Below are 22,856 nucleotides of genomic sequence, written 5' to 3' on the forward strand. Positions count from 1 at the left end.
CATCTCTTTACCTTAATTTTTGCATAAAATACAGTACTGTACACCTCTTTGGTATATTTTTATCTTTGAATGGGAAAACTAATTAAAATTGGAATAATCATGACAAGTGTGGATCTTGGAATATATACCCTTTTTTTTCATTATCAAACATTACATCTGCATGCCCTTCTGTGTTCCATATTTGGAAAAACTCATGTCATAAAGATGACTATCTTTGGATGTGTGTAGTTGCGTGAGTCAGTAAATTGTTTATTTTCTCAGTGGGAGTTCACTCAGGACATTGAGGAGCTATTTCCTCCTAATTAGTTCCCCAGATTCCTCTTATAAAAAACAAAACAAAACAAAAACCAACCAAAACAAAACCTTAGGCTTCAAGGAGTCTGTTTGGGGTCATTATTTTCTTGATAAATGTGCTCACCACCACTCCAGATTTCCCAGAAGGGGGACTGCAGGGTAGAAGAATGTTGTGTTGCATGTTATATTCCATGATTGCTTCAAATTACTCAATTTGCCCAGTATTTTCAAAAAACAATCCTGAATCATCAGTTAGACACATCCTACTTCCAGTGCTGATGCCAGACAGTCATTTTCCCTCAGAGCATCATTGAACATAAGCTCTCCTCAGCTTGTTTCATACTTTGATGAACTAGATGGCTGCAGGGACCATACTGAGATTTGAGACATTTCATCTGAGATGTTGCTAGTTGTTTCCATTGCAGATAGCTCCATAGGAAAGGAGTGGACAACACTGATTTTACTCATACTAGGCAGAGATCATTGACCTGTAAAATTTGCCATCATATTTTACCAAACCAGTGTGAGATGTCATCTTGTCGGATAGGTATGCTAATGCAAGGTGCTTTATCTTGTCTAGTCTTTGAAAGGGAACCTAAACCAAACCTAAGATAATGCTGAAAGAAGTTGTCATTTATTTAGCATGTGCTAATGAGACAAGCACCATATTTTCGGTCTTTAGATCAAAAAATACTTCCTCAAAAAGAAAAGTATATCCTTCATTTTAGACTCAAATTTTAGCTCCATCTTGTGTAAATGTGTTCATTTTCACCTGTCGCAGAACCTTTCATGCTGTGTATCTTGTGATTATTACATAGTGCTTATTCTTTGATAATTGCTCACCTCTACAATTCAGCATTGTCAAGAACAGCTTTGTGTTTTCATTTATTCTGTAGGTGCTGAACTCAATCTAAGAGAGTTGTAGGCTGCTCGAAACACTGGGCTTAGCTTCCCACAGCCTAAACCCCACCAGTGTTTCCTTTTGGCCTTCAGAGACACCAAGACAGTTGGGGTAGACCGGGCACTGCAAGTTACGTAGAATTACAGATGTGAAACACTGGACTGCAGCCGGTGTATTCAAATGCTTCTACAGATATAGTCTTATTCGCATCTGTGCCAGCCTTACTGCAAAATACTTACAAATCAAAAGGCTGGCAAGTGCTGTAGAGCTGACTGCACAGCAGCAGTCCCATCACCCAGGACTGCTTAACCCACAGGTGCTTGTGGAAGGAGGCAAATGCCTCCTTGAGATAATTCCCCTTTTAACAAGGGCCACTGGAACATCCCCTTTGCAAACAAACGCCTCTTAGCCCCTCTTCAATTTACATCATCTGGAAAAGCTAATATTCCCAGTGTCCGGGAAATACTTTTGGTTTATTTCAGTGGAAGTTTGAGTGAAGCCTGATTAAAGGTCTGAAGATATAATAGAAATAAACTTTTCTATTGATAGGAAATGCACCTTTTTTAATCCTGTGATTATGAAAATATCTTACAGACATGTCTCTTACGTTTGCAGTCAGAAGATATGTGAGCTTGCAAGCCTTTCTTGCAGTCTCCGAATCGCATGTGTGCAACACAAGCCCTGCATCACTCCATAAACACTGAGAACAGATGTGAATAAAGGAAACGAGAAGCTGAGAAAAACAGATGCCGTGCCATTTGTACCTATTATTTAGTACTGAACTGCACCCATAACGTAACGGTAGATGCCTCATTACATTTGCCCACCTCTAGAAACAAGCTGAAGCGGCAGCGGTGCCCAGCTCAGGCGTGTAGGAAATGCAGCCACGCTGACTGCACCCTCTACTGGCTGACGTACAGACCACAGGTGGCCTTGATCTATATATTCCCCCCCCCCAGCTATAGGAGTAATTTTCTCAGCCTGGAATAAGAATATTTTCCAGCAAAAATTTTATAGCATCTTTATTAAAAGTAATAGGAAAGTTGGGTGTCCTATTCGTCTGCAATAGGAAAGAAAGTGAAAGGTCTGAGAAATAGAAAACTATTGAGTTCTTTTGTCTTGCCGGAGAAACTATTTGTCGAGAACCACTGTGCTCACTTTCTACGGCAAGGGAATGCCAAAGTTTGCCACACAGAAAGAGATTAAGCTGTATTGTGCTTATTCTGAACGCTAGAGACATCGTTCATTAAGTTCTGCAAATGCCAGATGTGGAAAAAAAATAGTATTCTATAGCCAAGACCTTCTAGAAATTTAAAAATTAAAATTCAAAGTCATGTCTTTCTGGGTGTGGGATTCAGTTTAGCCACAGATAGGTATTACAAAGTACTTGTATAAATTTGACTTTCAGATGGTTCTAGCAGGTCTTGTATAAAGAACAACTGAGATTTCAAAGTCCATGTAGAGTGCATACTGTAACATGACCATAGCGTATAGAGGATAATATATTCTCAGGGGTTATGACATCAATTAAATAATAGGTTTCTAAATGCCGCAGTTTCTCTATTGCCATTTCTTTCTCTTTTCTTCCTCCCCACCCCCCTTCTTTGCCTACAAGGATGCCAGCTAAGGCTTCTGAGGGTGTATTTTTCTGTCATAGCAGACAGAGGTATCTGCAGATATTTTGCATCGAATAGAGGTGCTGTTTGTGTGTTCAGTTTTCCAGTGGGCCTGGACAGCCAGGTACCATCAATCTGGTACTATCCCATGTCTATGGGCAGCCAGAGGCACAAAGGCATATGATCTAAGATCATAGAATCATAGAATCATTTAGGTTGGAAAAGACCTTTAAGATCATCCAGTCCAACCATTAACCTACACTACCAAGTCTACTCTAAGCCAATCAAGGGTAGACTGCACCCATTACACAGCTAGAATGAAAAATTTTGTTGTTGTTACTCTGCTATTAAATCACTAGAACAAGTAGATTTTACAGGAATAACATTAATGGGCTGTAAATAATGGCTTGGTTGTACTACAGTGAGATTTTCAGAAATCACAAGTGAGTTGATCTGCCTTCAGTTTACTTTCTTAAAAGTAACTGTATTTTTGAAAGGATTAATGCCCTCCCATCGCCTGTTAAAGATGATGTTTCTTCAGGTTCCTCAGTTTAGGACCTTTTCAGGTGTCTCTGCCTTGGAAATTCTTGGCAATTTCTGTACTCCCTGCTTTGTCTGTATGTTCTTGCCTGTACATGCCTGTTTTGTGTGGTTTGTCTTTGCGCAGTGAATCAGATTTCTGGACATCACAAGCTTCAAAACATGCTAAGATAAGCAGGTGAATGTATTGCTGTTTGCACAACGGTATTTTTATATTGATCCTATCTCCTGGATTTTCCATCGCTATTGGGGCTGATTAATGCCTGCAGAATATAGGAACATTTCTTTTATAGAGTGTTTTTCTGTTGGTTCATTATTTTCTTACGCTTATTATGGCAGAATTTCATAAACACGATATATCAACTCCTCCACAAAAAGAGTTTGTCCCGCACAACTCTCTCCTCTTTCAGAGGCCTATCAATGCCCCGTAGCAACACGGCCCCGCTGCTGCACCTGCAAACGACTGCGTCTGCCGGTGCCAAACAGCTGGGGCTGGCAGAGGCGGCAGCGGCCGGGCAGTGCCAGAGTGGGCTGCTCCGCGCAGCCCTGCTCTGCCGCCTGCTCCAGCGCTGCCTCTTGACCTCCCTCTCCTCCCCTGCTTGGGAATCCCTAGCCTCCTTCCTCCTCCTTGGCATGGGAGGATTGCCTCTGCCCTGGTGATAGAAAAATCAGAATGGATTAGCTGGAGGTAAAAGTAGGAAAGATGAAACAGTTTGCTCAAGGTTTCCACCCGATCACTGGCAAAGAACAGGGATCTGCCCCTGACTCCCAGCCCGGTACCCAAACCCAAGACCATTCCAGCCTCTTTCAAACGCAGCTCACATAAACCAGGTTGAAAGTGGTTTATTGCTTTTTAAGAGTCTTTGCAAACTGCATCTTTTTCAGTTGTCAGGAATTAACTGGGGCTGTGTGAGTTTTAATTAATGGATCATGTTATTTGGTGCATCTGAGAAGAAATTTTAAGAAACATCTTTGGCTCTTTTGGCCAGTAGCCATAATGACAGCCAGGCTAATTATATTGGTCACCAAGTTATCAGTGCAATCATAACTGGAGGCAAACAGACACTGAGAGAAGCTGGTAGTAAAATCATGATGTATTTCGCAATCATCTTATTACCGACTGATTTAAATAAGGACCTAAAATGCTTTATCAGTACTAACTGAGTGTCAAGGTTTCAGCAAGTCGTAATTCACAGAAGTAGAAGCTTTCCTTGCTTACGGAAACTGCCTGGTGAAAAAGTAAAAGGTATTCCTCAGTAAATACATGTGGAAAACAATTTACTATTTTTACTTGCAAATGCTTACAATCCAGCCTACATGTTCATTTTTCTGCCGAGGCTAGGTATTCGGAAACAATCAAAATTCTCTGATGAGGTTCCTCTAACTTCCATTTCATTACATCAGAGATGAAGTTGGCCCATAGTTCTCTGTCATTTGCTGACTGGGCCTAAAAGAATATAAACTGCATGTAATACTGACTTAGAGCACCAGCTCCTGCAGGGAACCTCCCTGTGTGATTTAAAATTCAGTACGTCAGAAGTAGTATACAGTATGTGCTCTTTTCAACTATAGGTTTAAACTAATTTAATTAAAAAACTAGAAACAGATTGGCTTTCACATAGTGTAAACAGAAAACTCTTTGTATAAATGCTTTTCGTAAATTAAAGAAAACAGTCTAGCCCTATACTTTCCTGTATGTGGTCACTGCAAACCAAGGTACTGGTAGATTCTGACTTCCAAGAATAACTGAAATTTTGGGAAGGAACAAAGTCATAAAACTCTCCTGGACTAGAAGTATTCACAGCCACATAAACAAGGAAATGGATTTTATAATTAATTCAGAGTTCCCTGGCAAGCTCAGTGTTGTAATGTGTTGTAATCTACTGATTAAGTTCCAGTAAGAACACTGGCAATGGTTGTCTTTATCAATATCAGTCCTTTAACAGCAGCCGAAAGAACCCGAAATTCTGAATCTCAGAATAGCCACGGGAGGACTGTGCTCATCTGAGCACCTAGTCAAGACGGGGCAACTTTTAGGGAGGTGAGTCTGCAGGAAGAGGTTTTGTGTCCACCTTGGATCCTGCTTCCTTCCTCTTCCCATGTCTTGGGTGGTGTGTTTTGGAAACACAAAGAAAATCACCTCTGAGAAGTACAGGCTGAATGGGCATTTGAAACCTTCCAGCAAAGCTTTTAACCCAGTAGGATTCTACTTCACAGAATGCTTTGCCATCTATCAGACCACTGGTCATGGCTGTTAATTAAATGAAAATGCAAAATAAATCTACAGTGCAGAGATACAACATAGCCAATTAAATATTGCAGTGCAAGGTGCTAATGATAAAAAGCGAATGTCACCAAGGACAACCTGTATGATGTCAGAATACAAATCCTACCAGATGACAAAATGTCTGATTCCCATCACGGGCTGGGAGGAAGAGAACCACTGACCCTGACCGCTGAAGTCAGGCGTTGCAGAGGAGGCGGCGGTGGTGAGGACACACGGGGTGTGAGTCCCGGCTTGGGGACTTCTTTGGAGGAGAATGAATGCAGTTAAAGTTGAAACCCTTAGACTACATGCATCTTATTTTCTTGACTACTGATCTTGCAAGTCTGGCCATTCCGGAGCGACAGAGTTTTTTTTGCCGTACAAGCAAAGCATCATGGTTTTTTTTAAATGTGGTTGAATTAGGGTGAAAGAACAATATTAAAGAAAGCAAATGATAAGCAAGTAACGATGAGCAAAGTGACCGAGGGACTGTCAGTCCCCTGTATCTTTGTGAAGAGTTTTAATGGCTACGCTGTGAAGAGGGACTGCCTCTTTAAGTGGCTCTCTTCTTGGCAAGGTTAAACCAAATGAATGGCAAGAACCTAAGCAGTAACAGCTAACTATAGCAGCTTATAGCAAGCATTATAATTTCATTAAAGATTTGGCAATGAGGGGCAATCTAGAGAATATAAACGGACAGAGGTGAGTAATCTTAAATAAGTTTCATGAAATCAAAGAAAATATTTAATGAAGTTACTTGCAAGAAACAATTTAATGAGCTATCTTGAGACAAGCAAATTAATGAATATTTAGAATCTTATATATGTAAACAATTCCACCTTTTCTACCTATTAGAAAGGTTGATCTTTTTCTTGAGAAATACAGTCCGGTAAAATCTATACTTGAAAGGAAAAACATATTACTATATTCAGTGATATCTTTCAATAGCTCATGAAACTTGTGTCACATAAAAAAACCCTTTCTTGCCATTAATGCTTCAGGTGCATACCTTATGTACTTCAGATATGTATTTTAGCTTGGATTGCTAGCTGCTACCTCCTTTCTTTTTAGCTTTTGATTGTATGTTTTGCTCTTTTTAGAAGTTAGGTGCTTAGGTGAGGGTTGTATGAAGGGCATCAAGTTCTTAAAGTGGAGCAAATGGAGCAGAGTTGAATTTTAGAATGTCATGGGATGCTGGACTTCGACATTTCCATGGATTTTCAGTCCATAGAAATTTATCCCTCTTTCTTTCTGTTATTTTAATAAATGCAGATAACACATCCCTGTCAAGACTCAGCTGAACCACCCTTTAAACCAGTTTTGCATTCCTTGGATTTTAATAAAATTGTAGTTTCTTGGCATGCAGCATATTAAAACATATTTAGCAAAGTTCTAATTGACTACAAGCTCTTCTCCCTCTTCTTTCAAATGAGTCCAAAAGCTCTTTATACATATGCATTTATATATGTACATACATATGTGTATGTATAAATAAATGTGTGTATAGGCCACTTAGGTCTTTAAAGCAAGGGCATGCTGGATGTAGATTGAATCAGTGACAGAAACTATACTAGTAATACAGTAGTCTCGGGCCTTAGGCAGTGTTATTACCGCATTTATGTTCAGGCACAGCTATTACTACCACTCCTCAGTATAGAGGGATTAGTCTTGTACTTTGTTCTCCCAACCCTGTATCCCTTCCTAGGCCTGAACAACTCTTTCTGGAGCTGAAGACGAATCTTGTTGCCCCCCATGAGCCAGTACTCCTCTTTCCCCAGCAATATTTTGGATGAGAGGAGAGCTGCTGTGCTACTGAGGTCCCTGGAGGGAAGAAGTAAGGAGAAATGTTGAAGCACGGAGGAGGGGAATAGAATGAAAGACAGCGGGAAAGTTCTGGAAAGGGACCCCAACCTTGGGGACAGGCCAGAGCAAAAGCGGTGCTATGTATGAACTGATACCGCATATCACTGCTGTGAGAGGGAGTTAAAGAAAAACTTAGTGTGCTCAAACAAAAACTTTGTGCCATTTCTGCACAAGTTAAGATGGGTTAGGATCAGGTGGAGGCTTGGTGGCCAAAGGTGGGATTGTAGCAAATTGGATGGAAATTATCAGGTCCTACCCCCCCCCCCCCCCCCCCCCCCAAGACCCCCTATGGTAAAGGGTATAAATGAGCAGATTTTTTCCCATAGTTAGTAGGGGACAATATGCTTAAATGTTCTCGGAGCGCTCCAATGGGGTGTTCGCATGATGGCTCGGGGAACCTGGGGAAGATACATACCTCCTCCTTGAAGGAGCGGGAGGAAAACTTCTCACACCTGGTTTCCAGTGGCTCATCAAGTGACAATAAGGGTGCAGGTATTTTATGTCACCATTATTTCTTACTTTTCAGTGGAAAAAACAACCCAAAGATAAAACTGCTCTGGGGTTTTATGTGGATGAAGAATGGCAGAGTAGCTCACCTGGTATTGCCCTCTTTGGTGATAGTTTTTAGGCTGTTGGTTGATCTGTGGCTGGTTGCAAGTGATTGATATTCATATGCACATTTTCTTTCTGGTTTTGAAACCTTTTTTCCCCCTTAGTGTTCTCTTGAGAACAACATAACAACATGCATAGGGTTGCTCTGGCAGCAAAGCCTACGTTCTGCCTTTTCCTCCCGTATCTGAGAGCCGTATGCTTTCGGTGGCAGTGAAAGAGTTAAATTTCAGAGTACGGAAGGATGCTGGACATTGATAATTAATTATGGCCTATAATCATTATTGATACTTACCAGGTGAAAAATGTGCCCAGGACACAGTTACTCCAGTACACAGCAACGTCACAGGATAAACTGCCGCCGTGCCCTGTCATTCCTGCCCTGGACATTGAGCTATAGATCCTCAGTGGGAGCAGAGACACAAATAGCCCGGCGGGGCTGGGACCGGCCTTCGCTCCGCTGGGATGTGCTCTCAGGTGAGGGGTGTAAAAGCTTATCAAATTATCGGGCACCTTCAGACCTTGCCTGGGGCTACATGCTTGGAAACATGAGTGGGTGTGCTGTGCTTGATCAGTGTCGATATCTTAAAACCAGGTGGATGTGAACGCCACAAAGTACAGATTTTTCACACAATGTGAAGGGAAGTCTCACCTAAAATAAGGGGAGATGTTAATGAGCCCTCTACAAGAGGCTTCACTCAGGATGCTTGTAGTCTTCTAGTGTGCGATTGTGGCTGTTCTTAAAAAAAAAAAATGACTAGACCTTTCAGAATTCAAAGGACTATTTTTCCTTTCCCTCCTCATCTGGCCTTCCTTTCTCCCGACATACCCCAAGTTGTCAACTTCCATCCTTTTCCGCGATCCTGGAAAAAACGAAGGCCGGGATCAGAGAATACTTTCTTCTGAATTCAAAATAGAAAGTAGGCAACGAAAAATAATTAAGAGATTTCAAGAAACAGCAAGGGGAAAAAAAGTCACGTATATCTTGTGCGCAGACGGTGACAGTCTAAGTAAGATCATGGTTTCCTACTAAATTATACCCGTGTGAAATATTTGAGTGTTGCGCACAGGTATAATTTAGTAAGCGGCAACAGCCTGCACGCACGCAGGTGCATGCAGCTTTTTTATCCCCTGTTGGCAACAATTTATACCCCCCGTTTACACAAGGCTGCATGTGCTTCATGCGGCTGCATGCAGCCACCGGAGGGGTGCCCCCAAGCCCGCCTCCCCTGCCGTGGCCCCTCCCTGGATGGTTCCAGGAGGGTCCCCCCCGAGGTGGGCTCTGGCCGGGGCCGGGGCGGTGCGGAGCGGGGCCGGGGCTGCCCGCGCTGTTCCCCGCGCCGCCGCTGGGGGTATCTTTGTACCATTTTTCATCCAGCAGCAATTTGGAGTGGAAACGTGTAATAAGGGAAAAAGCAGGGTTCTCGGCGGTTTTAGCGAGCCGTGCATCCAGGAGCCGAAAAAGATTAGCACACACACACACACCCCCCGCTCCCCAGTACCCCCGCACACACACGCACACACACGCACCCCTCGGGGCACCGTCGCGGCTCCGAGATCCCCCGCCGGACATCAAGCGAGAGGGATTCGCCCGGAGGGCAGTTTGGGATCGGAGGAGATCTATTGGATTAGTGGGATTATCTGCTTGCAGACGGAGAGAAGTAGCGCTCGAGCATTCCTATTGCTTGCCTGATGGTCGGATTTAAATGGAGGTGGCTCGGCACGGATGAGGCTGAATTCCGGATGGGGATTTCCAGCCCCCCCCTCCCCTCGCCCCGATCCGAGGAAAGGGGAGAAAAATATATAAAAATCGATATAATTCCGAAGTGTCCGGGGCGCGATTGAGAAACCTCCAGCTCACAGCGGCTGGGAGAGACCCGGAGGAGGCGAATCCAGTGAATTACAGTTTCGGCTGCGATTGCAGGAAAGCGACCGTGAACTGGTAAATACTTTGATGCCCTCGGCGTGCGGGGCGAGCCCGAGGCGGGGTGGAGCGGGGCGGCCGGGCCGGGCTCAGCACCCCCGGGCCGGGCTCAGCACCCCCGGGCCGGGCAGGGGCAGGGGCGGCTGCGGGGCCAGGCTGAGCCCGGGGCGCGATGCAGGGCCGGCCGCCTGTGCGGGGCCGCGGGCAGCGAGGTGGCATTTGGGCACTTGAGCTGCGGCTGCACCGCGGCCGCGGAGCGGGGCTGCGCGGGGGCTGCGCGGCGGCGAGCCCGGGGGTGCCTCGGGGGGGCTGCGCGGAGGCAGCAGCCGCCGCGGGCGGCGGGGGGGGGTGTTTGCAGGGAGATTTGCGCGCACACCCCGCACACCCCGCACACCCCGCAGCTGGCACAGGCGCCGGCCGCCCGCCCGCTCCTGCCCCCGCCGCCGCCCCAGCGAACTTTTCCCTTTTCCTCCCCCGCTCCCGCCGGGAAGGCCGGGGCCAGCGCTCGCCCGTGGCCCGGGCACGGGGCTGCTCTGCGTGGCCGGTGCCTCCGTGCGGGGCCGCGTCCCTCCCGAGGCTGCCGTGCCTGATGGAGGGATGTTCTTCCCTTTTTTTTTTTTTTTTTTCCTTTTCTCCTTCAGACATCTTCTCGCTTGGGTGTTAAGTACTGGGTTTTCTCCCGCACCCCCCCCCCCGCACCCCCCCCGTTCCTCTTTTCCTGACGATCGCACTAGAGCCTCATCTTTATTTGCTGAAGGAAAAATCAATTTTCAACAGGTTTAATTAAAATTAATCAGTCAAATTACTTAATATTAATTGACTTATAATTAAAGCCAGAAAGTTACCTTGGAATCAGGAGAAAGGATATTCTCTTGAATCGTTGTAGGGATGCATATGGTTTCAGAGCAATCACATTAAAATGATTGTTTAAATAAAAGAAAACAGAGCTTGATTAAAGTGTTGCGTTCCTGCTGCTGCAGGTGACACAATCTGGACAAGCTATTTTCTTCTGTAAATTTGCTGACCTTTTTAAGGAATATGATTTTAGTTTGACACTGGTTTTGCTTTCTGGAAGGCCAGTTTGTTTTAGCTCTAACAACTATGGCATTAAAAATCCACTAGTATAAAATGGAAATATAGAAGCTATAAATATCAAAGTGAATGTTTTTAGCACATGTAGATGTTCTGTGAATTTGAAATGAAGCAGATTTTTTTTCCCCAGCATAAGCGTAAGAAATTGTTTTAGGAAATATTTTTTCCAGTACTGCCGTCCACTGTGGCAATATTTGCATTTATCCAGAGCCTTAGTGGGACCAGGCTGTACTGGCAAATTCACAGAGATAATTCATATCTGAAGCCATGTATCTGTGACAATGCTCAAAATAACTTTTTCATGCTCCCTTAAGACCTAGGTTGTTTCTTCGGTTTGTTTGTTTTTTACAGTAGCAGCATTTTTGGTGCATCCACAGGCTATTGTTACTGGTGAAAGAGCAACACTGTGAGCTTTGGGACTTTGCTCCTACTTTTTTTCTGGGCTGGCTTAATTGAAGCAAAGGATACTTATGAAATTGCATGTACTTTATTACAGGCACCTGACAAGTGAAAGACCCATGCCTGATATAAATGAACATTTAAAAATAGAGCCTATTATTCAGGGCCCTGATTTTCAAAGATACTGATTCCCATTGACTGCACTAAGACTTGTGTGGGCTCAACAGCTGTAACACGCAGCCCACTTTTGCATCTTTGAAATTAGATTTGCAGATTGGGAGCCAAAAGCTAAGTAGCCATCTTTGGAAATACTGGTTGGGTGGGTTTTTTTCTTTTTTCTTTCCTCCCCCCCCCCAATTTCTGGTGCACGATGCAGGGTTAAAGATGACTACTTCTTAGTTACTTTTGATAAACGACACCGGTTTTCTTAGACTACAGCTACAGACTGCAGTGATGTTGCAAAAGCAGTTTTGCAGTAAGTGATTGGGGGGTCTTGAGACACATATGAAGAGATCCCATTTGTTCTGTATATTTTCATGTGAATCACATGCAGACTGTGGGAAGAAAAATGAGGATAATCATACTAAGTGTGCTGGGAAGCAGGATTTGGCTGAAGACCTCTGGTTTGTGATTAACTGAAGTAGCAATGCAAGCCATCAGAGAGTGTTCAGGCTGTTTAAGGCAGTAAGTTGTGTAGAAGCGAGAAGAGCTGTCGTCCTGATACTGCTGTGGTTATCTCACCCCTTTTTCTACGGTAGGGCAAGAAGATAATATCCTAGCTGTTGATACTTAAACATCCCTAACAGAGTGGGTTTGCTCTGGATTATTTGGCTGGAGGTGGAGCAGTCTGCTGAGGAGGGTTATTTAAAGACTGGGACAGAGCTGTAGGCAGATAAATTGATTTGCAAATGAATGGATGATTTGAACATGGTAATGGTGGTAGTTTTATTTTTTATCAGTTTGCATATTTAATATCCACTGGCATACATGCAGGCATAAACCACTCTAATTGTTCAAATGGAGTCTGGGGAAAAGAGAAGAAAGCAGAGGCTTAGATATGGTCTCAGTTTGTAATGGATCGGCTTTGCTTTCTTTATTAAAAGCAAATATACATTCCCTTCTAATAGAGATGTGGAGCTTTATTACAGATCCTTGGCTAGCTTTGAATTATTTGTTTGATGTCATATTTATTATGTTTTTTTAATCATGGGAAAAAGAAACTATTTAAAAATTAAATACTGAAAAAGAAGGGCAAAAAGAGACAGACATTCTTTGAAAGCAAATAATGAAAAGACAACATTTTGCCAGAGATTCAGTAGAAACTTTTGTGGATTTCTTTCAATAAAGGATGGGCATTAATCAATCTGATCCAGTAAACAATGTAATTTGCAATTAGTCCCAGATATCCATCCATGGTAGGTATAGCAGGTAATGATAAAAAATAGATCCCGACTGATGAATAAATGCTGCTATAAAAGCATATTCCATTACTGTAGCCCTGTTTCTGAGCTCTGCATTATGAAGGAATGTATGCCTTCAGAGGGGGATGCCTGCCCTGCTACCCAGTCGGTGCAGAGGAGTTTGTATGGCAGGGAGGGAGGGAGTTTGGGGATGCAAAAAAAAGAAGCTGATGGGGAAACTTCATCATGTATCGCATACTGAAAGCACATCCTGAAGTTTTAATAACAAATGATGACATTACATTCCCCAGAACAACTACTGAATTATCACAATTACAAGGGGGAATCATGTTGACTTCTTGGTGACTCAGCTCCATATTTCCACCTGCCCCACATGTTTTCCAACAGACTTTGTTTTCATAATGATTAATTGCTAGTTAGTGACGTGCTGTGTATTATCCAGAGATAAAAAGTGACTAGTTGGCTACTTAGTGCCATGTTCGAGTTTTCCTGTGCAGCCAGTCTAATGTGCCACTTTTCACTAAAAGCCAAAAGGTGGTGTAAAGGGATGCCATCTGCGTGAAGCCACGGGGCACCGTGGCTGCTGTAAATATCCTTCTGGTAACCAAGCCATGTAAAGGTCTGGGCTGCATAGATCAGTGTAAAATGCTTTTTCCACTGCTGTGGGCAAATAATAAGATGAGGCCGTTAAAAGAAAAGCAATTGGAGTGCTCTTCCCCCCATTTGTTGAATTCTTCTGTTTTGTCCTTATAATATTTTCTGCATAATCAGTTTTAGTGCTGCCTTTGGGTAGTCTGTTACTTTCCATTGATGCTTGGTTAGGTCTTTTGCACCATATTAAGGGAGAATGTCATGCTTGGAAATTAGCAACACGTGACTATAAAATCATAAAAGTGATAAAGGACACTTTACAAATATTGTATTTCAAGTGACTCATATTCCTTTAACCAAGCAGAGAACTCAAATGGCAATTTAAAAATATGTTTTCTAAATCTCCTCAATCACATCCTGCCTAGAGATGCCATTGGCCCACTTGTTGAACTGGTTCTGGGAATTTAATGAGGGGAATACATTTATATTGTATTTTATACTTTTATTTAATTCCATCTTGTCTGAAGCTTTTGAGTTCAATATCTGAACTGAAAAATCATTCTTTAATTTCTGCCTTCCCAACCCCGTCCCCCAGTTTCCAAAAAAGTAATTGAAAGCAGTAAAGTGTTATGTAGGCACATAGCGTTGGAAATATTCATGAGGAGAAAACGACAACTTATCTAGGAGAAACCTTACTACATATAGACATACTGAATATTTTGACATCCTCAAACCTGTGTAAAATAGGTATTGTGCGATGGAGCTTTTGTTTTGTCACCTTGTTTCACAAAGATGGGTTATTTCTGTGGATACTTGGACCCTGAAATAGCTGCCATGAGACCCCGCTGCCGGGTTAGGAAACACTTCTGTCTCTGGAGTCATGGTCAGCATGACCAGGACGTGACCACAGGGAGACCTGAGACCTTACTATAACTTAAATAAGTATCTTTCTCACAGATAGTGGTAGAAAATCAAAACAGGACAAGGAGCTGAATAATAGCAGCTACACATGAAGTCAGATGGAAAGAGTAAATCTTTGTAGACATTTAATGGTGTTATATTCTACGCTTTTGGGAAATTTTATTTGAAATTTTTTTACAACAGTAAATATAGTCTGTGCTATATCCTATTTCTATTTCATGTGAGAGAAAAATTCCCCATCTATGGCACAACACTTTACTGCTACCGTTACTGCAGACTTTATAGATCAGAGATGTGTCAGCATGTTAGCTTTAGCTGTAATGCTTTTTTTGTGTGAAACCTTATGGGCCTTGCAGCCACTTTCTCATACTGACACTCATAAAACGTTCAAGTTCTCATATTTATTATTTAATTTGCTTCCTATATAAAGCAACAGAGCTCTTTGATACAAGAATGTGAAGCCAAAAATGACAGGCAGGCATGAATGGGACTAATGAGTTTTAATAATGCACATATTAGAAACTGCTAAAGGAAGTTTAATTAAGAAAAACAAGTTAAGCATGAAATTAATTTTGGAACAAACACAAGTAAAGTCACAGATGTACAGAATGCTACATCACAGGAAATGGACTCTCAAGTTGATAGATCCCTACAATGCCAATATTGCACTCAAAATGTAGTGCGCACTCTACAGTTCTGGAAAGCATGGTAACACCATTCAAGAGCACTTTCAAAGTTGAGTTAGAGATGTCAGGTTTGCGATTAACAAATTATATTTATACCTCTGTGGATTTTTTTGATGAGTTGGAATTTGATCTCAATTACCCTGATGGAATTGAGACCAGAATCTGATCAAGTAAGAAAAGCATTTGCTCTTTTTTGTGCCACAAGGAAGTTTGGTTTTTGTTGTGGTTTTTTTTTTCTTGTTGTTGTGGTTTTTTTTTTTTTTTTAAATCATCTTATTGAAGAGTTGGTTATTGATCTAACTCTACATCAAGGGTTTTTTATGCTTTGGAACTGTTATTGTGTGGTACCCAGATAGAAAAACAATTCATAGACAAATCTGAGTTCATTCAAGCATCTCTGTTTTCAGAGTTCTCTATCAAGAAATGGTAATAACTCTATTTTAGCTTTTTTAATCTTGAATTCCTAATGCCCCCAAAATAGGAAAATAAAAAAGTGGTATCTTTCTTATGAATCTGATATGAAAGCTTGCCTTAGATAATGAACTAGCATAAAAGATAGTATTATTGTTGATATTGCAATTGTATTAAAGGTAATGAAGAACATCCAATTTACTTTTCTCATATGATTAACCCCAGTGAACCAAGGGTTAGCTACAAATATGTATCAGGTAATGAACTTTGGTACTAATTCTATAGCTTAATTTTTCACGTGCAAGAGACAATAAAAGACGACGTAGTTTCAGGGGCCTCTGGGCGGGTTCTAGTATACTCTGTTAGAGTGACCAGATGGGAAGCATGTGAATGTTTTATAAAGTGTTAATCAAAGCAAGTTAAATCCACTGGACTTTATGATACACACTATGCAGATTTCAATACTGAAGATCTCAAATGAGAAACATTGGGGATATGTTTTTTCTCCGGTATGACCTCTGACTAACATGAGTTCAGCTGAATTTCTACAGTAGGTCAAAAAATATTCATGTCCTGAAGCACACTACTGCCGTCAACAGAATAGCCATTTGATCATTTAGCTGAATAGTTACAGTACTCAAAAGTGAGTATAATGTGTGGTCCATTTAAGGGTTAACCGTAAGCTGCTAAAAGGAATAAAGGTTCACTTCAGTGCCCATTATATTCCAAGCCAGTGCATCTGTCATTTTTAATTTAAATCTGTATTACTTAGCTGTCTAAAACTTTACACAGAAGTGACAGAGTTACCCATTCTTTCTGTTATGGGTAAAATCACCATTTCGTTACCTACTTACTGTGCAAAATGTCAGACAGCTATAGTCCACATTAAAAAGTTGTAGCCAGCATCTGGTAATATAAACAATTACTTCAGCTAAGAAGTTGAATTATTTTAAGAAAATTATTTATTGATATGAGTAAATGGAAGATAATAAGACTTAAGTGACCCTCTTCTTCTCATAGGTTTAATTTGTCTAATTCAAAACCAGCTTAATAGGAAATTATGATCAGAAGTCTTCCTATTTTGGCAAACTAAGTTGTAGAAATTATTTAAAGGGATCTTTTGATCATGAAGATACTAATTAATAATGAGTTAGCATTAGTGACTATTCCTACTAATGAGGAAGAACAAAAATATAGTAAAGCTGAAAAATGCACGAGAATTTACATGAGTCTTATAACATCTACTCAGTTTAATTCAACTTTTCACTAACTTGTGCTACACTGCTTTTGAATACTGTATTGAAGTATTGTACTTTTTACTAATTTGGTTGTCAGATTTTGTGTATAAAACAATATTAAGTAGAGGTAAATGCGAGAATGGCACTGAGGAATCAGTCTCTCTGATCTGGGAGCGATATATTTACACAGCTTGTAGCATCTGGGATTCCTTACCACTGGGTTGTTTGCGGACCCGTGTAGCATAACAGTTGTAATCCCATGCTAATGTGGGGTCGGACGGTGACCCCATCAGAAGAATGTCTTACTCATGCCTTTGCTGGCGATCTCAGCAAAGGTTGTGCATCTCCATAGGGTTGGATTTGTAGCTGCTTTCTGAAGCCTCTGGGCCTGTAGCTGCTCTCGAGTTGAGGGGTGCTGGCATGTGGGAGCTAACCAAACCCCACCAGAACCCACCCTTCCTAGGTGTGTATATCCAGGATTGCAGCCTCCTCTGTCATCATTTCATACACCTGGTTTTTTAAAATGCATATAGTTCATTTCTTGAACTAAATACATGTAAATCCTTTCCCTTCACCAAGTATTTATGGCAATACCCAAGCGCAGGGTCTGTTTCAAAATCTTTACTACTACATAGAAAGAAAGTATGCCGCATTTGACACGACGCTTCCCCTTGCTACCTTGAAATGTGAAAGAAGAGATGGGAAACTCTGTGATGCATCTCTTGAGGATTTGTCTGATCATGTTTACATTTGGTGTGTCACACCGACCTAGCGTTCACCCGGGGTCAGACTCTTTCCTTTAATGGCTTCTGTTCCGCTGGCCACGTTCCTGTTTGGCATTGTAGTGCATTTCAGAACACGGATTTCTTTTTACAGACACGAAACATCTTTGGGCTCTTCGTTCTAAGTAGAGACTGTTGTAAGTAAAAATGGATGCAAATGTCGTTGGTTCTGCAAAATAGCATTTGTGTTTTGAAATGAAGCGGCATTGTGTGGCGTTCAAAACTCTTACAATCACTTTCTATGAATATTTGTGCAATTGGGATTTACTAGCAAAACTGAGGTGGAAAGACATTCTTAAGCATGAATATCAAATCACAGAGTACATCTTCAGCTAAAAAGAAAACAGCCAGTGGTGTAAAGATATCATAACAATGCCTTTACAAGTGCTGAAGCTGGCATAGGGCCAGAAGCCTTGGGTGCCACCAAAGGTTTTATTAATCCATTGGAGTTATTGACAGGTGGTGCAGTTCAAGACATCCCTTAAGATTTGAGGCTCTGTGCACAAGTAACAAAGGAGTTTAGCTGCTGCGGTTTGCAGCGGATGTGACCTGTTGTGGGATGCAAAGATGCACTGAAGTTATCTTGGATTGTTCGCTCCTCAGCATACTAAATGCCTCTCTCAAGTATTTCAGAATCTGAACTGTAAAGTAATTTAAATTCAGAAAGGAAGATAATAAAATAATAGATGATAGAAAAAACCCTCTATATAGTATAGACTGTTCCAAAGACCATGAAAGACTTTATCAAATACCTTTTACAGTAGAATTCATTTGTGTTACCACAGGGAACAATTGTGATCCTCACAACTAGATGATAATGAAATCTGAAAATGTTTCTCTCCTCCTCAGATCCACAATATTTTGATGCTGAAGCTTGCCCCAAACTGATCGTCATTACTCTTTAGTTTATTCTCCTGCCCATCTCCTTGATCATCCCTGCTCCTGTTTATTGCTTCTCTGCCTTTCCACTGATTCCTGTTCAGTCAAGTCCAGATACCAAGGGAAAGTCCTGTGTAGATCACCTGCTGGAGGACTAAGGAAAATTTTGTCCCACATTGACTCTCAACAAGTAAGACATGTTTCAGGCTGGCTTCCCTGCTTGCCTTTCCACCTAGCGCTGGAAATAAAAGTTTGGCATAAAGGTCTCAAAAGATCTGAGTAATCTCAGTCTCTTTCTTTATTTGTGTGAGTTTGTGTTTTTAATGTTATAGCTTCAGGCCAACCAGTGAGAGGCTTGGATGTTTGACCTCTCAGTCTCAAAAACAAACCATTACTTAGCCATTTAAAAATAAAGGCTTGTGGAAGAAAAAGCAAATCCAAAATTCAAGTTACAATACAGTGAAAGTCTGTTGATTCCAATTCTGCAAGTGCTTTACCATTTACTGCCCTGTATGGCCTATAAATCTATTCACTGAAGCTAGCTACTACCCAATAGTTAATTAATTAAGAATAGCCAAACACAGCATGGAGTTATTTTCTTACCTTTTTAGCTTCCTGTCTCTGTCTTAGAATAAAACCTTGTCCATGGGAGGCAAACCAGAACTTTAAATCACAGCAGACCTGTTTAGCTGCAATGGCAAACCGGCTGATGGACAAGCTCAAAACTATAGTCCAGCTCTAGGATTTGCTTTGAATTTACATAAGTAATAAATTTAGTTCAGAATAAGCTAAAGTGAAGCCCCAGTCTTGCAATCTGAAATGTATCTCTGTTCTTATTAACTCATGCAATTTCTAACATGGTTAAAACTTAACATTTTGGGTATCAAAAGTGTATTAAAAAGTTGTCTTAGATCTGAAAACAGGTCTAAGACTTTTAGGGTGAAAGTGCTGAATGACTTATTAGTAGCATCTTGGTAATTTTCCATGTTGAACCAATTCAGCAGCTTGAAATGAAGAAGGATGCTATTGTTTGGCGCAGCTATGTTGAGTTTGGTTTGTCCTCAGACCTTCTCCAGACCACCATGTAAATTAGCAAGAGAGCTACTGAGGTTAAGTTCCTGCTATTTACAAGTTTGACTCTGAGAAAGAACAGAGAGTACATTTTTCCACTCCTGACAGAAATAAAAAAAAGTGGATTTTAAGACTTAATGGAAAAGGTTTAAATTTGTGGAGGTTTTTGAATACCACTAAGGAATAGGCTTCCATCAGTACATGACCTACTGTACATTGATTCAGAAAAGCAAAGTTGTACTGGGTGCCTTCTGCTCTGGCACCTGTCTATGTACTCTGTCTTTACTATTTCTCAGGTAATATCCTACTACCTTCAAAATTTGAAATGCACCAAAGCTACAGTCTTCCAAGAGGCAATTGTCTGCATGCCATTCCGTGTAAGTTTATTAAACTAAATGCAAACACGTACATCAAGTTTGGGGAATTATTTTCTGCAGCTAAATTGGTATGTTTCCAGCAAATGCTGAGAATTTGAAGCTGGAGAATGAAGGATATAAGCCTGTTTGTTAATGCAGTTTCACAGTGAAGGTGTTAGAATTAGCAGAGAAAGAAAGGGAGAGAGAAAATTGTGGAAAAGCTTCATCTATCTCCTTATTGCCTCCTGAGATAGATTGTTCAGAGCTAAAGGAACACTAGACGTGAACCAAATCTCCTGCTGTCCTATATAGCTTTTACAATCTCCTTTTTAATAACCCAAACTGCGGGGTAGTCTGACTATTAGACAAGCCGTTCTTTTGAATTCTCTCTACAATGTGTATAGACATGATAAAAAAACAATTCTCATTAAAGCTGCCAATGCTGTTTCAAAAGCAGGTGGTTTAAAATGTTTCCTATACAAAGCAAAACACATTTCTTGTGCGTTACACACTGCTTAATAGGGAGTGTAAGATTACACTGCTATGTTGTGTATAACACTGCATTTTAAATAATAGGATATTGTAAGTCGTGTTGGAAATATGTTTAACATGAATATGGAAGATATAATGATATGCACTGAGCAATTTTCAGAAGTGCTGGAACACAGCCTTGTGTGACAACCTCTGAGCTGAAGTAGTTGAAAATAGAATCTGGAACTTGAGATTATACAGTCTCTGATCCTAACTGATTATTTTTCTAGGATATTGTTCAGTCAGCATGTGGGTATATGAAAGATAAGATTTCTACTGTCCTATGGGAATGTTTATTGTTTATGTAATACATTAAGGATGGTAGGGATTGAGTGCATTCACCATGCATTTTCATTTTTCACTAAAGTCAGTAGTTTATAAGGAATGCAGGATTGGTCTGAAGTAAAAATTGTGATATACAGCTCCATCCCTAAACTGTCTGTTCATATCCTTTTCCAAAACAGTTTTGGAACAAAAAAAAAAAAAAAAAACAAACCAACAAAACCAAACCACTGAGGTCCAGTTATACTTCTGTGCAAATTCGGAGTTTGCCATTCACTTCAGTGGAAGCAGATTTTGGTCCTTCATTGATGTGAACATTTCACTCTGTAGGTGTTTTTCATCAGCTATCAGAAACTTGTGGAATAAGAAAACCACATAAAATATGGTAATTCAGGTTATGAATAAGCACAGTAATTCATGTTATCCTTATAAATATATTCCAATTGCCTCAATGTTTTTATCAGAAGTTGTATTTTTAAGTGAACAAAAATTGTTTGCATGTATTATAATCTGCTTTTAAGAAAATAAACCACATTTGAGTCTTCACTATGCCTGTCTATCTTCTGCTTTAAGAAATAATTACTTTCGTTTTGATAAATCAACTTGTGCAAACAAGGTGAAAATTGATTATGAGCTGATTAAGTTAAATAAAATATTAACATAAACAACTATCTAATGTAGCCTGGCAGCAAATTGCTTAGTCTTAAAAAGGTGACTTTTAAAAATGTATTTTCTGTGAGTCCTGTTTCTTCCGAAAAATCTCTGTAAATTCAACAGATGACATTATAGATAATCCAGTAATCAGTGTTTCACCCACCATTTCATGGACCCATAAACTACTGCAATTTTACTTACATGACTCTAGCAACTATTAATGTATGTAAATAACTTGTGAAACATCTAGTTATCACTCTGCTCATATTAGCTCTTTCATACTAATGATTTATTTTCATTTTCTCCAGGATATAGACCTGCGGCTAACTGGATTTGATTTATAAGAGGGGATTCTGCAGTAAATGGCTGCTCTCTTCATATTGCTGCTATGGAAAACAGAATTGTCAATAGGATGTAGTCTGATAAATAGTGCTGAGTGAAGATGCAGCTTCAATAAGTGTGAAATCAATGGAAGATACTTACTGCATGAAAAGCCTTTTGAGATTTTTCTGACAGGCACCTATTTAGGAAACTTGATCTGTTTCCTTCGGTTGCCCTGTTTTTACACCAGTGGATACAAATCAGATTGCTTCATTGTAGTTACACAACTAATGTGGGACCATGGCCTTTCCAAGATCCATGTGGCTGAACTGTGTATGGAGAGCGATGGTAGTCCGCCTGTTACACATGGGATTGAATGCCACTTTTGCTTTTTGTATACTTGGATTTTTGCTTCACGCTGCAGCTGTGTCCTCCCAAAAATTGGATGATACCAACCCAGTGGTGACCACCAACTTTGGCAAGATAAGAGGGATTAAGAAGGAACTTAATAATGAAATTTTGGGGCCTGTTATTCAGTTTCTTGGGGTTCCGTATGCTGCCCCTCCAACAGGGGAGCGCCGCTTTCAACCTCCTGAGCCTCCGTCTCCCTGGGCAGATATCAAAAATACCACTCAGTTTGCTCCAGTGTGCCCCCAGAACATTATAGAAGGCAGGTTGCCTGAAGTCATGCTTCCCGTGTGGTTTACTAATAACTTGGATGTAGTTTCCACCTATGTACAAGATCAGAATGAAGACTGCCTCTATTTAAATATCTATGTCCCAACCGAGGATGGTGAGTTAATAGCAGGCGAAACAGGGAGATCTTTTTATTTTCCTGTTCTACGTTCTAACAATATTAATTCATGTGCACTGGTAGCATGCATGGCTTTCTTTGTTTGCATGCCAGCGTATTATATGTATGCATGCTGCTTTTCTGTGTGTGCATCTGTCCTTGTTTTTTGGTTTTTTTGGTTGGTGTTTTTTGTTTGTTTGTGTGTTTGTTTTTTCTGTCTACACTCATTTTTTTCTCCCCACAGCACGTGTATTTTTAGGTCAGAGTTGGTACCTAATTCTCATTGCCACCCACTGACTTCTGGGAAGATGCATCAACATCTTATCCATTGCATGTGCAGGCACAACGAGTTGAGAATCTTCCGCACCTAATAAAGCAGGTCATATTTAAGTTAGATAGTGGTGTTGCATGCTCC

At 40.9% G+C, this 22,856-nt stretch overlaps 1 protein-coding gene across 9 annotated transcripts in view; it reads left to right on the plus strand.

The window, feature by feature from the left end:
- The first annotated feature begins 21,713 nt into the window (after window positions 1-21,713).
- NLGN1 (neuroligin 1) overlaps window positions 21,714-22,856 on the plus strand; it is a 315,375-nt gene continuing 314,232 nt past the window's right edge. For 7 of the 9 annotated variants that reach the window (XM_075716208.1, XM_075716209.1, XM_075716211.1 and 4 more), the window contains exon 1: window positions 21,949-22,441. In XM_075716208.1, the coding sequence (XP_075572323.1) occupies window positions 21,949-22,441 (493 nt within the window). Of the gene's footprint in view, window positions 21,766-21,948; window positions 22,442-22,856 lie in introns of those variants that run through there. The other 2 variants (XM_075716215.1, XM_075716217.1) reach the window with 1 other exon arrangement.

Source organism: Pelecanus crispus, chromosome 9 (genome assembly GCF_030463565.1).
Source record: "Pelecanus crispus isolate bPelCri1 chromosome 9, bPelCri1.pri, whole genome shotgun sequence".
Lineage (NCBI taxonomy): Eukaryota > Metazoa > Chordata > Aves > Pelecaniformes > Pelecanidae > Pelecanus > Pelecanus crispus.